We start from the raw sequence: 16,028 nt of genomic DNA, 5'->3' as shown, positions 1-16,028 counted from the left end.
CTCCCCCACCCCCACCGCCACCCCCACCCCCACCCCCACCCCCACCCCCATTCAAGAATGTAACTCAGGCAGCAAGAGGGGCCCTTCCCTCACTCAGCGGGGAAGTTCTTCCCAGGTCTGCCCCAAGTCTCCTTCTCTCCCAGGCCAGGACTGGGGACTGGGGGCGCGGGGAAAGTTCCCTTTAAGGAAGGTGGGGGAGGAGGCTGCCAGCCAGCCCTCCTTCCGTCCCTCTCTGGCCCCTGCCGCCCCGGGGCCCTCAGCCCGGGCCCTGCGCCAGCGCATGCGCCCGCCTGTGAGCGCTGTCCCGGCTGTGAGCGACTCGCGCACCGACAGTCTGACGGACTGACTGACTGACTGGCTGCTGGTCGGACAGACAGGGCAGCGCAGGGAGTGGGGACGCGGCGGGACAGCGACATGGCCTGCCACACACTGAGCGGACGCGGGAACCCAGGCCCTACGCCCTCGCCCTCACCCGGCCCGGGCCCGGGCCCCGGTGCCTTGGAGCGGGTGGCGCTCAAGAAGGAGATCGGGTTGTTGAGCGCCTGCACCATCATTATCGGTGAGCGGACCCCAGACGGGCGAGTGCCTGAGGCGGCGGGGCCAAAGGCTTGGGGCGCACGGCTGCTTGGAAAAAGGGGCACCCCTCTCCTGGAGTTCTATCCGGTCTGTGACTGTGGGACAATAGGTGAGGAGGGCTTCTTGTTCCCACCTCCTCGAGGCACCCCAAATTTTTGCATTTGAGGGAGGTGCGGATTCCATCCACCGCTGGCCTCCTCCTCCTGCCTTTACTTTGCTGTGGGGCTTATGCAGACAATTACAGTCTGTTTTTCTCATCTGTGAAATGGGGAGGACCATGGCGGGGACTGGGTAGGCTGACCTCAGCAAAGGTCTCAAGTTCTGGGCTGTGGCTCTAGCTACTTTCTACTGTGTGCAGGATCCAAGTACCAGGCAGTGTGGGTGACTTAGTCTTCGAAAGCAGGAGGGACTGTGGGTAGACTGGACACAGAGAGCCAGCCCACGGAGGAAATAGGTTTAGAGTATGTTTATTGCAGAGTTTGGTGGCAGGACTCTGAGGGAGGGGGCAGAGCAGTCCCCTGGAGGAGGCCAGTATTGGGGTGGGGCAGAGGAAGCCTGAAGAAAAGCCCACCACTCCCTGGGCTGGGAACTCAACAAGCACGCACATCCTCTGGCTTTCTGGCCCCAGCTTCCTTAACTGAGAAGGGGTCCATATGTCCTGCCCCCATATAGGGACTTCTAGGTAGGCAGAGGGCCCATGGGACAGTGAGAACAGTGGTGAGATTTTCCTCTTTCTGTCCCAAGTCATGAACACTGACGTCTTAGGAACTGGCTAACCCAGACATGTGCCTGTGTCCACACCAGGTACCTCAGAGACCCTCCTGGGAGGCATCTATTCCACCCCTGTGTCCCAGGAGACATGGGCTGGAGGGATGAATGACAGGGGTCTTGACTACTCTCGATCTCCCACCTGCTCAGTCTTCCCCTCCCCACCAGTAGGAGCTACTGGAACATCCACAGCCCACCCATCCTCAGACCCCTGTGAATGGAGAAAGCTCAGAAGGGCAGGTGGGCTCTTCACCTCCTCCTCCTCTGCTCCCACATTGGGGGCTCCTGGACAGGGCTGAGGCCTGGCTGTTAGCCATCCCCTACACTCTCACCAAGAACTGCCCCAGCTCACAGCCTCTGTGCAGGCAGCTCTCCTGCTTTCCCATTGCCCCTGGAATGGTACCTTCCAGGAGTAGATCCTGGCCTGGCCCTGAGATCTTCTTTGCCTAAGGTACCCTTGCTTGACTGTCTGCTGGGAGGAAGGGTTGGTTCCAGGGACTATGCCAAGATACTGATCAAAATTTTGTCATAGTCCACATTCCATCCAAGAGCTGTGCCCACAGGAAGGGGATATCCACACATATAGGTGGGCCAAGAGGCATGTCTGGAGCCAACTACAGTGCCAGGAAGGTGCAGGGAGAGGTATGGATCTTCTTGGGCTGGTTCAGCAAGCCCAACATCCTTGATTGGTGTTCCTACTCTGCCTCTTCCCCACGTCCCCTCCCCATCAGGTCAGACAGAGCCGCTGGCTCCTCTCTCCACAAATGAAGGCCCTGGTGGTGGTGGGAGTGAAAGAGGCTAGCTCCACCATCATGCTCTTCTCTTATAGACTCTGTGAGAATTTCGCCATGTGGCCCAGCTCTGCCCTTACAGCTTCCCCACCTTCAGTCCACTCTTGCTGTTCCAGGTCCGCTGTTCCCTTGGCCTCCAGACCTTGACAGTGGAACCAGGGTGAGGGGTGATTTGGCCAAGGACGGCCCACTCAGGAACAGAACCCAGATGACCTGACCCCATCCCAGGACACTCAGTGGTGGTCCAACAACTCTGCTTGGGGAGCTTTGAAGGATAACAGCAGACGAGAGGCTGGACTGGGAAGGAGACCCGGGGAGCATTGATCTAGACCAGGAGGTGACAGGTGATGAGGGAGGAAACAGGTGTGGACTGGGTCAGGATCTGTGCTGCCCTCCCCACCTGATGCCCTGAAGGCCCCCACCAATGACCCATTCACTGTTCTGGGGCCATCACCTCCCACATCTTACCCCACCTTGGTCAAAGTCAAAAATGTCTGCACAGTGTCATGTTTTAGCTTTAAAAGTTTTGAGAACTTTATATCCAACTCCATAATCTTTCATTTGTCACCAGCTACTAAACTTATTATCTCCAAATCTCCCAGATTGACTCACCCAGAAGACTCTATAATTCTCTTCCCTGTACTCCCTGCCCTGTCCCAGGCTGAAGAGTGAGACTTTCAGGAATGGAACAAAATGGAAGGGCTTTGGGCTGGAATAAGACTTCACCTAAAATGTGTTTAGGACAGCTCCTAATGGCCTCAGCAAGCATGCCTGGAGGGGGACAGGCCAGCCTGGATGAAAAAAGGCCAGCTGGGGCGGGGCTGTGCACTGCCACGCCCAACATCTATTCAGAAAACCACCTCTTATTACATTATAAAAACATATTCTCCCTTTATCTCATTTGGTCTCGCGCCCACCTTGCAAGATAGAAATTTTCATACCCGTTTTACAGACATAGAAACTGAGGCTCAAAGTTAAATCGCACTGTTGCAGGCGGTGGATTCAGGATTTGGGACCAGATGAGGATTCACTTCCCAGTCCAGAGCCCATCTTCATACTGCTCTCACGCTGGGCAAAACTGGGGCCAGATTCAGAGTCTTTAATGGGGGAAGGTTGAGATTGAGCTGGGAGCTCATCCAACCAAGATTTACTGAGCTCCCCTCTCCACTATAGATGGGTGAACAAATGGACAGAAATCTCCCCTGACTCCCCCACCCCCACCCAGGGCTGTACATACAGGACATCTTGTCCTGTCTCAGGGACATCGGCCAGCTCCCTCTCTCAGTCCACACCCAAGGAAAGGATATGCCCAGGTCCAGCAGAGTGATAGTCACCCCTGGGTCTGCTGACTGGGCTGTTCTGCCCTCCACTGTCTCCCTTTGACTCGAGTATCCAGCCCATACAGGTCTTTGTGGATCAGGCTCAAATATGCTCAGGGACTCAGGAGTCTGCTTCATGAAGTCCATCTCCTTAGAGCCAGCCCCTGCTCACCTAGCCTTGGCCAGACCCCTCTCTGTGGTCTTCAGGACCGGAAGTGGCTGGTCTGCTCAGAGGATGGCCCTCTCTAGAATCCTGGCTCCTCCTCACCGGAACCCTGAAGAGGCATAAAATCACACAGGAGCTTGTCTGTGCCTCACCCAATTTACAGAGGAGGAAACTGAGGACCTGAGGCTGGCCCAGGGTCAGGTGCCCTAAGTGTGCTCTGGGATGCCATTTGGAACCAAGGCAGCTCCAGCTACAAGGACGGGGCCTGCCAGGGCTGGACACATTCATTCATCTGTTCAGCAATTAGGTACTGAACAGTGCTGGGCACTGTTCTAGGTGCTAGAGACACAAAAGGGAACAAGACAGATAATATCCCTGTCCCCCTGGAGCTGACATTCCAGCATGGAAGTCAAAGAGGAAACAAGATAAACAAGCTGACTGTTCAGCATACAGGGTGGTAAGTGTCCTACAGTATGAAAACTAAGGCAGGAGCAGGGATTGCAGGTAGCAGATGAGTCAGGAGTGGGATGGGGCCTGGTTTGTGTGGGCCTTGCAGGCCCCAGTAAGGACTTCGCCATTTTCTTTGTGCGATGGGAGCCCCAGGAGGACTTTGAGCAGAAGAGGGATGGCATGGGGTGAGATGGGGCTGACTATGGAGCAGAGGCTGTGGGCATCAGGGGCAGAAGAAGGAAGCCCAGTCAGAATGAGTCACCTGGGTAAGAGATGACAGTGTCTCAGAGCAGGTGGCAGCTGTGGAGGTGCTAAGAGGAAGCTCGATTTTGGGTGTGTTTGGAAGATAGAGCTAAAGATCTGTAATGGCAAAGGATTTGTGAGGACACCGGCTATGGGAGAAAGAGAGGAAGCACTAGCAACATCGAGTTCAGGCCTGAGCAGCTGGGAGCATGGTTTGCCATTTATTGATCCCAAAAGACTGTGAGAGAAGCAGATCAAAGGGAAAGGCAGGGGTGAAAGTCAAGAATCCTATTTTGAACGTGTAAAAGATGAGATGCCTATTTGTTGAGTAATCAGTTGGATATACAGGTTTAGATTAGCAGAGAGGTCTGTGCTGGGAATATAAATTTGAGACTTGCTAGCAGAAGCTGGGGTACTGAATGAAGTCTCCAAAGGAGAGAGGGTAGAAAGAAAAGCAAAGAGGCCCCACCCAGGACTGAGCCCTGGGCACCTGCTGCCTAGAGGTCAGGACAGATGAGAAGAGGCCAGCAGGTGAGTTTGAGAAGGAACAGCCAGCCAGGTGGGAGGAGGGCCAAGAGGCTGCCTAGGAGATAGGGGCTAATCTGCCAGATGCTGAAGATGAGGCAAGTATGATGCAGCCGGGGGTTTGACTGCTGGAAGCAGCAACATGGAGCTCATCAGGGACCCGGCAAGACTTGGCCTAGCAACAGGGCATGGGCGAGGCTGGGCTAAGCGAGCCAGGCAGAGAGCGCTCCACACTTCTGCTCATCCCTCTCTCGAAAGGAAAGTGGGTTAGGCCGGACATGCACGCTGGCCAATTGGCAATTCCAGGCATGTCCTGGAAACATCCCCACTCACCTCCCTGGAGTTCTGTCAAGACCTCAGCAGGCACTTCTGTACCCCTGGAAGAATTCCTAACACGTGCTTACTGTAAGGACCCTCATGTGGTTGGAGGTGCAGGTTCAACCAGGGCGCTGGCAGGGCCCCTGAAGCAGGGCCCTTGCTGCTGACCCGGGGCGTTGAGGTCCCATAGGAGTAGATCTCCAAAGGCCAGATAGGTTGGCCTAGGTGTCTCCAAGGCATATGACAACAGTGAGATCCATAGGCACTTCCTGGAGCCTCTGATGTGCCAGGTGGGAGGGAGTATGCCTGCGTCACTGCCTCCTCGCCCCATTTTACAGATAAGAAAGCTCAGAGGGATGAAGTACCTTGTCCACAGCCCCCATCATGAGAGATCTGGGATTTGAACCCAGACCTGGGAGTTTTCAACTAGGAAGTGCCACTGCCCGTGGCCTAGGGGTTTGAGACCAATGGGAATTTGGAGCTCTTTTGGAGCTCCTGTACGTTCCAGAGAACAGGGAGACCAGAGGCCTCATTGATCCCATCCTAATGCAGAGGTGCTGGGACTCATTGCCAGGGGCAAAGGAAGACGGCCTGGCCCACTGCCTGCCCCTGAGCAGGCCTAGCAGAGCAGTGCGACCATGCTCTCTGAAAGTCAGGGACAGACAAGGCGGGTGTATGTCAACCTAGCCCTGTGGGTTCCCTGTCCTTCTAGGGGCTTGGGCCTTTCATCTCCTCAGGCCATGGCACTGACCCTGCCCTCTGAGAGTACACGATCCACCCAGGATGGAAAATAAAGGAATCACTTACTGGCCGTCCTTGGATACCATAGCAGTGGCGTCCAGGTCACAGGGACTAGGTGGGAAGTCCTGGGGATAGTGTTGTTTCTGGAAGGCTAGTGAGCTAGGGAGAGACCTCAACAGTGGGGTACAGGGGTCCCTGAGCAGACTGTTTCCTTGCGCCCTGTGCAGATGTGCAGGACACAACCACTCTGCCCAGCAGTGCTTCCGCCAAAATCAGGTTTGGACTAGCCCTTTGCTGCTCCCTAGCCCGATGGGCCTACCTGGCAGAAAGGGAAACTGAGGCCCAGAAGGGCAGCACAGGCCTGAGGCCACATAGCTGACTCCTGGAAGTGTTTCTAGGACTGAAAGGCGATGCCCACAGCCTAGTCTGACAGGACTCCCCATACCCTGCCCAAGTCAGACTGTACATTCCCCCCACACACCAAGGACAACTGGCTCCTCCCACCACCTTGACCTCCAAAGTCCACCTCTGTGACCTCCATGGATGGCCACTGCCTCCCAAAAATAGGTCAGCGTGCACTGCAGCAGCCTGGGGAACAATGGCCCTTTCTTCATTCCTCCACGGAGCCCGGTAAGCCCCATCAGGCCAAACATCTTAATGTGATAAAAACCACCAGCGCAGGCTGAGGAGAGAGGGGCGGGAGGGGGCGGGGCTCGTGGTTGGAGCACTCACATCTTCACCCATCTGTCTGGGAGCTCCAGACCCACTGAGGACTTGCAGGGACCACAGAGCAGCTGTCCCATTAGGTGGATGGGAATGTGGAGGCCTCACAATCTGAATTTCTCCAGCCCAACATCAGTCAGACACCTGAGCAGACACTCAGCAGTATCTCCAGGCTCATCCCATGTTCCCTAGTTCCTGCCCCTCCTCCTGTTCCTCCAGAGCAGGATGCCCCAGGGGCTGGGCTTGTCCACTGCTGCTCCCCAAATCGGGCAGAACTGATTCTTCTGGGCCTGAATGTGAGGACTGAAAAGAAGGCCTGCGCCCACCACCACCAGGAGGGCTGGGCAGGTGCCCCTGCAGCACCCCCTTATAGCTTCATGGTCTCTTCCCTACAGCTCCTTAATCATCCACGCACTGGAGGCTCCCACCCCTGTCCTCAGCGTCCTCCATCCCCCTCCTTGCCCTCTGCCACTCGCCCAAGACTACAGCCCCTGCTGCTCCTTGCAGAGCTCCACCCAGCCTATGCGATGTGGTGCCAAGAGTAGCCAACAGATTTGGGGTTTTCTGCCACCTTCTAGCACAAATCTACAGTTGCCCAGGCCCAGAAAGAGAGGCCAAGGACCTCAGAGAAATAAGCTGGCAAATGTATTCCTTTGAGCCACATTGGGAGAAGTCCTGCGCTATAGCCTGAGGTCCTGTGTCCAAAACAATAGTGATGCCCTATCCCCCAGCACCGGAGTCTCCAGCTCCTGGGCACAGGCTAGTGATGTGTTCCTTTCAGACCCAGGTATGGCTTCCCTGAGGGCAATGCCTAGGATGCCCTGCCAGGCTGAATGGTGTAGAGTGGTGGTACCCCTAGCGCGAAGGCACCCAGTTCCTTCCAAGGCCACCCAGCCCCCATTGGCTTCCAACCTCACTGGCTTTTGGCAAATCCCACTCCACCAGGTCCTGAGAATAGAGGCTCTGCTGCTGGGTAGAGTGAACTCAAAGGCCCTTTAGAAACCCAACAGCCCACCCAGGGCCTGAGCCCTTGTGGGAGATGTGGGTGGCGGCCCCTCTCCCCTTGGAAGGCTGAGGGCACAGCTTGCCTCTGGGGGATGGGGGACAGGAATTCTTTCGTCCTTATCTGGATGTATTTAGGGCTCCTGGGATGTGACTGGAAAACCAAGTGGGACGTTGTGGCTGTCCAGACTGGGAATCTGTGTCGGCCGGGGGTGGGGACGGAGGGGAGCACCGTGGACAAGGAATGCATGCAGATTGGCGGCCACAGCTGTGTCCTCGTCCAGACCCGCCTGTGGGTCTAGCAGGTGGAACAGCCAGGTGGTGCTTTGCCCTGATGGATGTCTACTCTCCCCCAGACCCCTGGCAGGTGGGGGCCATGTTGTTAAGGGGCTGAGCCCCAGGGCCCAGCAGTGTTGCTCTTTTATTCATGTAGTCTGTGGATTCTGGGATTATGTTCTTTGGGCAAGCCCTAGTACAAATCACCAGTGACGTGACCTGATTCATTCGCAAGGATGCTGAGACCTAGGTAACCCAGAACGCTGCCCACTGTTTTCCCTAACCGGCAGGAAGCTCAGGGCTAAGTGGGAACCTACTCTGCAGACCATGGCTTGACCCTCTGAATATTTCCTACTGTTCCACCCCCAGACACTGTGAGTCCAGGGAGCACCACCGCCCCCTGCCCAATGCCCAAGACTCAGAGTCAGCCTGAGGGGCAGGGCAGACCTACCATGAGCACAGCAGTTTGCACTTGTACCTGAGCTGGCCACCGCCCCCCCCCCCCACTCTCTGTTCCCCTTCACACTCCCCCCCCGGCAGGCCGAGGGGAGAGTGTTGCCCCCACTTCACGGATGAGGACATCAGTCCTTCGCATCAGGGTATTGGTGCCACTTCGGGCATTAGGCCATTTATTCCCCCACTAGTTTACTCAACTGATGCATATTGAGCACCTACTGTGTGCTAAGGGACTGAGGTGAGCTAAAGCAAGTGAGGGTGCAGACAGTACACACAAATGAAGATGCAAAGTACATCTGGATACAGCTGTGGACAAGCCGAAGGCTTCTCTTACGGTATCTCACTGAATCCTCACGATAATCCCATTGTACAGACAAGACCGAAGATGTGGCCCAAACAAGGGAGAGGTCCCCAGGCCTCCCGAGCCTCGCCGGGTTTCCCATTGTAGTCCTGGAATTAGAGCATTGACTTCTGTTTGCAACCAGGGAGAGGCACTCGTGTCCAGACCTCAGGCTGGGCCAATAGTCCCTGCCAGCCTTCCTCTGCCCACTCAGTTCCTTACATGAAGACTGCTGACCAACCCCCGGCCCTGAAATCGCATGCCGGTTCCTCTCTGTCACCCCACTGGCCCTTGCCCAAGACCTGAAACATTTTCACAGTGCCAGAAAACAAGGTCTCTTCAGCGTCTGTGTCCATAGCCTGAGTCCTCGGTCTGGGAGGAGCCCAGGAAGCAGTCAGAGCGGATCCTCGATAGGGAAAAGGGAGATGGACGATAAAGAAATAAAGCATAGGGCAAGGTCTGGGGAACCACAGGGCTGAGAATTGGGATAGGAGCCCAAACTAGCATGGTCAAGGAGGGCTTCATGGAGGAGGTGCTACTTTCTGAGCTACTCTATCAGTTTGGACTTCAGCCACTAGGAAAGTGGCATGCATATGAGTGTCATGGTCAAGGTCTTGCTTTAGGCAGTCGGCTCGGGCCAGCAAGTTGGAAGGACAGGTGGCTAGAAGTTAAGAAGACTAGAGGCCTCGGCCAGGGGCAAGGGGCAGAGCCTGGGCCCTGTGGGGATGCACAGGAGTCGCCGGCACTCTGCCATCCCTCGTATGACTGAGCCCCATCTCCTGTGGTTGCCCCCGTTGTGGGAGTAAGCAGGGGGAGGAGCGGGGGAGCAGAGGAACTTGGAACAGGTCCCATCTCTGGCAGGGAAGCCTGGCTGAATGGATGAGGTGCCACTCCCCATGCCAGGAGCTAGGGAGGGAAGACGGTGTACCCAGAGTGGGACTGGCAGGACTTGAGGAGCCCTCTTCCTCTAGGGAGCAGCCTGGGCTCCCTTCCTTGCGGCCGCATCTGGAGCCCCACAGAGAAAGCTGGTGCCTCCCCATCTCCCCCTGCAGGGAACATCATCGGCTCCGGCATCTTCATCTCCCCCAAGGGGGTCCTGGAGCACTCAGGTTCCGTGGGACTGGCCCTCTTCGTCTGGGTCCTGGGCGGGGGCATCACTGCCCTGGGCTCCCTCTGCTATGCGGAGCTGGGAGTCGCCATCCCCAAGTCTGGCGGGGACTATGCCTATGTCACCGAGATCTTCGGGGGCCTGGCTGGGTGAGTTGATGTGCCAAGGACTCGGGGTGTGGGTGGGGCGCCTCTGCATAAAGGACCAGTTGGGCCTGGACCTGGATTTCCTCTTGTTTCTCACATCACAGGGAGGTCATGGGGGTGGATGGAGGGAAGGGGGTGGGGGCACCTTCCCGTGCTCACCCCAATCCAGCTGGACACTTCAGCTCACCAACATGACCTCTCCATGTTTCCTTTTAAATAATTCTGTGTCTAAGCCCCATCCCCTGCACCTGGGTGGGGAGGCTCTTACTATCTGAAATCTCTAGATAATGCTAGCATCTGGGCAAGGATGGCTTTGATTGTAGTAAGCCCATATGCGGGGGTAGGAGGGACACGCTATACTATCGACACTCTGCAAGAGCTCATCTTTAAATAGCTCCCCAACATGCCCTTTTTAACCAGTGAACATTAGCTGAGCACCTACTGTGTGCTGAGGGCTAGGGATGCTGTGATAAAGAGATGCGTCCCTATCCTCACGTTACTCACAGTGCAGAAGGGAAGCTGCCCCTTACACGTGAGTAATACCTGGAGGATCCCAGCTTCACGGGTGTGTGTGAGAGGCAGCAGCCCAGCAGCCAAGAGAACGAGGTGCCAACCACCTAGGGAAGGCTCTCAGGAAAAACCAGATTTGTGCCAAGGCTTGGAGGAAAGGTGACATTTTCTCGGCCACGCAGTGAGGAGGGGGAGCACGTACGGAGGGTGGTGGCTTGGGCCAGCTGGTCATATCCACAGTAGGCAATGGGGCTTGGAGGGGGTAGGGCAGCCTGTGGGTGGAGGGGACTCAAAGCTATTACAGTCATCCAGCTGAGCCTGCTGAGGGCCTCAACAAAGGTACAGGAAGATTCCAGAATCCTTTAGGAACCTGAATCAAGAGGATGTGGCAGCCAGCGCAGCATGAGGGAGAGGTGGGTGCAGCTGGCGTGGCACCTACTTTCCATTGGAGAGACTCCGTAGATGGCAGTTCCGGGGCTGGGGAGGAGGAGGCTTTGGGATGGGGCTTGCCACATCAGTAGGGTCTATGGCACATCCAGGGAGATGCTCGGTCAGGTTGCGTGGGGGCTCTGGAGCTCAGAGGAGAAGTCTAGGTTGAAGTACATGAAGTTTGGGTCAGGAGCCTTTAATGGGGCAGCCATGGATGGCGCTCCAGCAGGGTGCGGGTGTGTCCATGGGTGCGCTTCTCTGGGATAAGGTCTTCAAAGGGCCTAGGAGCCAAGAAAGCAGAAAAAAATGTGCTGTGCAGCTTAGAAGATGGGAGGAAAAGGAGGGTCCAAGACCCTACCTCCTTACCCAGCCAGGAGGCACCCAGCATCAAGGGTGGGCAGAGGCGAGCACCCAGCAGGGAGGACGGCCATGGGGTGTGGGGTACAAAACAGGGAGTAGAAAACAGAGCTACAGCGCAAAGGTCAGAATCAAAAGGAAGCCACCACACTTGGTGCCCCAGAGGTCAATGGATGAAGCAGTCCCGACTCTGGAGGGCTAGACGGGGGGGCTCAAACCACCTCCATGGACAGGCCCAACCCCCAGGAGTAGGCTGAGCCCCCAGCCATAGGTTGGGCTTCACTATGACCTACGTGGGCACCCTGCAGAGGTAAGATTTTGGCTGAAAGAACATAAATTACTCCCCAGCCTCTGCCATAGCTCTCTGCAAGGTCCGGTCCCTCGGGGTTACAGCTCAGTCAGCCGTTTGCAGTCACAGGGCTCTGCCGAGTGCTGGGGCTGGAGCTATGACTGCAGGTCCCAGGATAGCTCACCCAGCGCAGGAGACAGCCTGAGGCGGGGGGCCAGGTGGCCATTTCCTGACACCTGCCCCAGGGCCGCACTTCACTGTTTAACTGTACGGAACACCAGCTCTGTCGAAACCATCCACGAATAGAGCAGAGCCTAGACAAGGTCGGCCATGCATGCCTGGACTGAAGCTGGCCTCCGGCAGCAGCACCAGCCTCTGTGTTCTGGGGCCCACACACCTTGGCCAGAGGGTGTGCCACTCGAGCCCTCGCTCATTCCAGCTTCTTGCTGCTCTGGAGCGCCGTCCTCATCATGTACCCTACCAGCTTGGCCGTCATCTCCATGACCTTCTCCAACTACGTACTGCAGCCCGTATTCCCCAACTGCATCCCCCCGGCCACAGCCTCCCGCGTGCTCTCCATGGCCTGCCTGAGTGAGTACCCATCGTGGGGCTGGGCTGGGCCTCTGCTCTCAGCTCTGTGTGCATGGGCTGGGGGACGTGAATTACTGCCAGCTCCTGAGAGGTCATCCTCAGGGAAGAGCTCCTTGCAGTCTGATTGCTGCATGGGATGCTGTCCTCCTGCAACTCAGGCTGGACTTGGCTGTGGCCCACCATGGGGGGCTCAGCCTCAGGCCCCACCTGCCTGCTCGCTTTTCCTCCCCAGTGCTCCTGACGTGGGTGAACAGCTCCAGCGTGCGCTGGGCCACGCGCATCCAGGATGTCTTCACCGGCGGGAAGCTGCTAGCCTTGTCACTCATCATTTGCACGGGCTTTGTCCAGATCTTCCAAGGTAGGGCCAGGGTGGGGCTGTGTCCAGGGCTGGGGAGACGATGCTGAGCCTTGACCTCTGGGCCCCCAGGACACTTCGAGGAGCTTCGGCCCAGCAATGCCTTCGACTTCTGGATGACGCCCTCCGTGGGTCACCTGGCCCTGGCCTTCCTCCAGGGTTCCTTTGCCTTCAGTGGCTGGAACTTCCTCAACTATGTCACTGAGGAGCTGGTTGACCCTCGAAAGTGAGTGGGGCACCCGGCCAGGCTCTGTAAAGGCAGCCTTCCTGCACAGACCCACTGTCACCTGTGCCTCAGTCCGGTCATCCGCCTGATCGCACCACTACCCCACAGGAATGGCTCTGGCAAGACAGCCAGGAAGTTTGTGTTCCAGCCCGGCCCTATTCTATATGGCTTTGGGCAAGTCACAGTCCCTTGCTGGGCCTCAGAAACACCGGGCATCATTGTTCTGCTGTAAATGGATCCAACTATTTGCATTTGGCCAAAAATTATACATGTGCACACAACATGGTCCCTGCAAATGAAGCCAGTGGCTCTATCTGATGCTCAGCCAGAGACTCCGAGAGTGAGCAGCTCTGCAGCTGGGGCTGAGGCTGATAGGGAGTCCCGGGGGGCACCCTAGGTCTGTGGACTGGGCTCTCAAAGCACTTTGGGGATTTTCAAGGCTGATTTTGGCTGTATGCAATTTTCTCTTTATGTGCAGATGTTAGACCCGCCCCTGAGAGTGCAACGTGGCCCCTCCCTCATACGCCTTTCCTCCTACCAGCCTACGCCCAGGCTGGAGGTTGAGGCAGGGGGTAAACAGACAGCCATGCTGCCCCCTTCCCTGTCCCAAGGTCCCTCAGCAGGTGCAGGAGAAGGAGACTCTAAGCCGCTCCCTTTGCAGGGTCCCCTGGCCCTCCTCCTCCCCCCTGGGCCCCGCTCCCAGCTCCCAGAGCCCTGACACTGATACACTCCACCATCGCCCCCAGGAACCTACCTCGTGCCATCTTCATCTCCATTCCACTGGTGACTTTTGTGTACACCTTCACCAACATTGCCTACTTCACTGCCATGTCCCCACAGGAGCTGCTGGCCTCTAACGCGGTGGCCGTGGTGAGTGGGGCCTGGTGCGACCCCCAGCCCTGCCCAGCCCCCACCCTGCCTTACGTGCTGCTTCTCTTCTGTGCCCACGCAGACCTTTGGAGAGAAGCTGCTGGGCTACTTTTCTTGGGTCATGCCCGTCTCCGTGGCACTGTCCACTTTCGGAGGGATCAATGGCTACCTGTTTACCTCCTCCAGGTGACTGGACTGGGGAGAGGGGGGTCCAGGTGAGGCCAGGCAGGCGCCCTGGCACACAAGCAGTGCAGGGGGCCAGAGGAAGAGAAATCCTGCCAAGTGGGGCCCACCTCAAGCTGGGACCATGAACTCCCCCCAACAGATGTCTCATCCCAACTCTGAGGAACAGAAAGCAAGAGGGAGGTGGGCTAGATGAGGGAAGAACTGCCCAGTGGGGCTGTTGGGGCTTGGAGCAGGGGGTCAGAGGCAACAGCTCAAGATGCACATCAGGTCCAGAGCTGAGGTTCGTGATGTGGCTGTGGGGAGGCCCAAGGCCAGGCTCGCAGCCCCCACCCATCTGTGTCCTCGCCCTGCAGGCTGTGCTTCTCTGGAGCCCGAGAAGGGCACCTGCCCAGCCTGCTGGCCATGATCCATGTCAGACACTGCACTCCTATCCCTGCCCTCCTCGTCTGTGTAAGTTGGGGGACCCTGGCTGGCCGGGTGGGGAGCTGAGCTACCCAGCAGTGTGGGTAATGGCAGGGACGGCCCTGGTCCTGGAGGGCCGCCCACAGTGGGAGTGGGCGGGGCCAGGGCTCAGCAACCTCCTGGCCTGAGCCGTCAGGGCTGACCAGAGGCGGGTGGAAGGCTAGCCCTCAGCCCAGCCCTCTCCCAGTGCGGGGCCACGGCGGTCATCATGCTTGTGGGAGACACGTACACACTCATCAACTACGTGTCCTTCATCAACTACCTCTGCTATGGCGTCACCATCCTGGGCCTGCTCGTGCTGCGCTGGAGGCGGCCGGCCCTCCACAGGCCCATCAAGGTGAGGCCTGGGGGAGGACGTCCTGGAAACTGTCAGAGCCTCACCCATTTGGGCACCGGGGGAGGTGACGACAGCAATGGGGATTCCAGCTTTTGCCATGTGCTGGGCCTGCTCAGGGCTCTGCGTGCACTGACCTAGGCAGCCCGCATAACAACCCCTGAGGTGGGCGCTTCGAATACTCAGTTTACAAACAGGAAAATGAGACTAAGACACTTGCTCACGAGTTGCACAGAATTCCACGAGCCTACACAAAAACAGAAGACCCCAAACCAAGCTAAAAGTCCTCCCATTTGCATGTAAATCCTTGAGCCGGAGAAGTGTCCAGTGCCTGAAATGTGACACACCAAAAAATAACTGACCTTCAGCCAAGTGTAGGCCACGGGTCCACATGCAGTCGCTGTGTGGAGCGTAGAGCTGCCGACACTGACAAAGCCTCAACCGTTAGACCGCGAATGGGATTCTTGCACGCTGGGCTTCCGCTCCCAGGCGAGGGTGGCAAGCGTGGCCCCCAGGGCGGTGGGGCAGGAGAGCCCGGGGTCCTGCACCACTGGTGCTCCGCTCGCTCTCCCAGGTGAACCTCCTCGTCCCCGCCACATACTTGGTCTTCTGGGCGTTCCTGCTGGTCTTCAGCTTCATCTCGGAGCCCATGGTGTGTGGGGTTGGTGTCATCATCATCCTCACCGGGGTGCCCATCTTCTTCCTGGGAGTGTTCTGGAGAAGCAAACCAAAGTGTGTACACAGACTCACCGGTGAGCCAGGCAGCGCCCCCACCCCCAGGTGCCGGGGCCGAGGACGGGACCCTCGTGGGCGCTCACCCTAGAGCAGGGTCTCCCAGCAGCGGCGCTGGCAACACCGGGCCCAACCACCACCCACGGTCTTCCCACGATCTGGCCCAAGTGTCTGGGACCCACCTCAGAAGGAACAGCTCCCCGAAGACCCCTGTCCATAGAGTCAGAACCCCAGGTCCATCTGTCTGTCTGTCTGTCCTTAGAGTCAATGACACGCTGGGGCCAGGAGCTGTGTTTCGTGGTGTACCCCCAGGAAGCCCCCGAGGAGGAGGAAAACGGCCCCTGCCAGGCCTCCCCACTGCCTGCCACAGACAAGCCCTTGAAGACACAATGAGACATCTGTGGAGCCTGAAGCAGCTATTTCTGTTTACATGTTGTTTATTGAGGAGGTGTTTTGCAAAAAAAAAAAAAAAAAAAAAAGGGTTGGTTGTTTTTTTTCCTGGAAAAAGAGATCCCACTCTTAGAGGCCTGTGATAAGGAAGCCCTAAGACGAGGACTGGGTTCCCTGCCGGCACTGCCCTTCTAGCTTTTCCTGAAAAGATCTATGAATAAAACAGAGCTGGCGGTGCACTTGTCTTAGGTGAGACCCAGGGGGCATAACTTGGCGGCCCCCGTGGAGCTAGTGGGGGAAGGTGCCCGGCAGCCTCTGGAGAATGCCCTTGGCACTGGGGATTCTGCCG

The 16,028-nt window shown here is 57.3% G+C and overlaps 1 protein-coding gene across 1 annotated transcript; it reads left to right on the top strand.

Moving 5' to 3' along the window:
* The first annotated feature begins 260 nt into the window (after positions 1–260).
* On the top strand, positions 261–15,915 carry SLC7A10 (solute carrier family 7 member 10). Its single transcript, XM_016133264.2, has 11 exons — positions 261–559; positions 9,747–9,951; positions 11,973–12,124; positions 12,357–12,482; positions 12,552–12,705; positions 13,452–13,575; positions 13,658–13,761; positions 14,115–14,211; positions 14,411–14,560; positions 15,132–15,309; positions 15,552–15,915. Exons 1-11 carry the CDS (start codon positions 415–417, stop codon positions 15,680–15,682), a joined length of 1,566 nt encoding a protein of 521 aa, XP_015988750.2. The 5' UTR covers positions 261–414; the 3' UTR covers positions 15,683–15,915.
* Positions 15,916–16,028: the final 113 nt, after the last annotated feature.

The sequence above is a fragment of the Rousettus aegyptiacus genome, unplaced genomic scaffold, assembly GCF_014176215.1.
Source record: "Rousettus aegyptiacus isolate mRouAeg1 unplaced genomic scaffold, mRouAeg1.p scaffold_m13_p_14, whole genome shotgun sequence".
Lineage (NCBI taxonomy): Eukaryota > Metazoa > Chordata > Mammalia > Chiroptera > Pteropodidae > Rousettus > Rousettus aegyptiacus.
This window is presented reverse-complemented; position numbering and strand designations above follow the sequence as displayed.

Excerpts from the sequence above, each read along its gene's own strand:
- SLC7A10 (XM_016133264.2), top strand. The coding sequence starts at position 415 with ATGGCCTGCCACACACTGAGCGGACGCGGGAACCCAGGCCCTACGCCC. Across the intron at positions 560-9,746 it reads CGCCTGCACCATCATTATCG|GGAACATCATCGGCTCCGGC; the intron begins GTGAGCGGACCC and ends CTCCCCCTGCAG. Across the intron at positions 15,310-15,551 it reads GTGTGTACACAGACTCACCG|AGTCAATGACACGCTGGGGC; the intron begins GTGAGCCAGGCA and ends GTCTGTCCTTAG.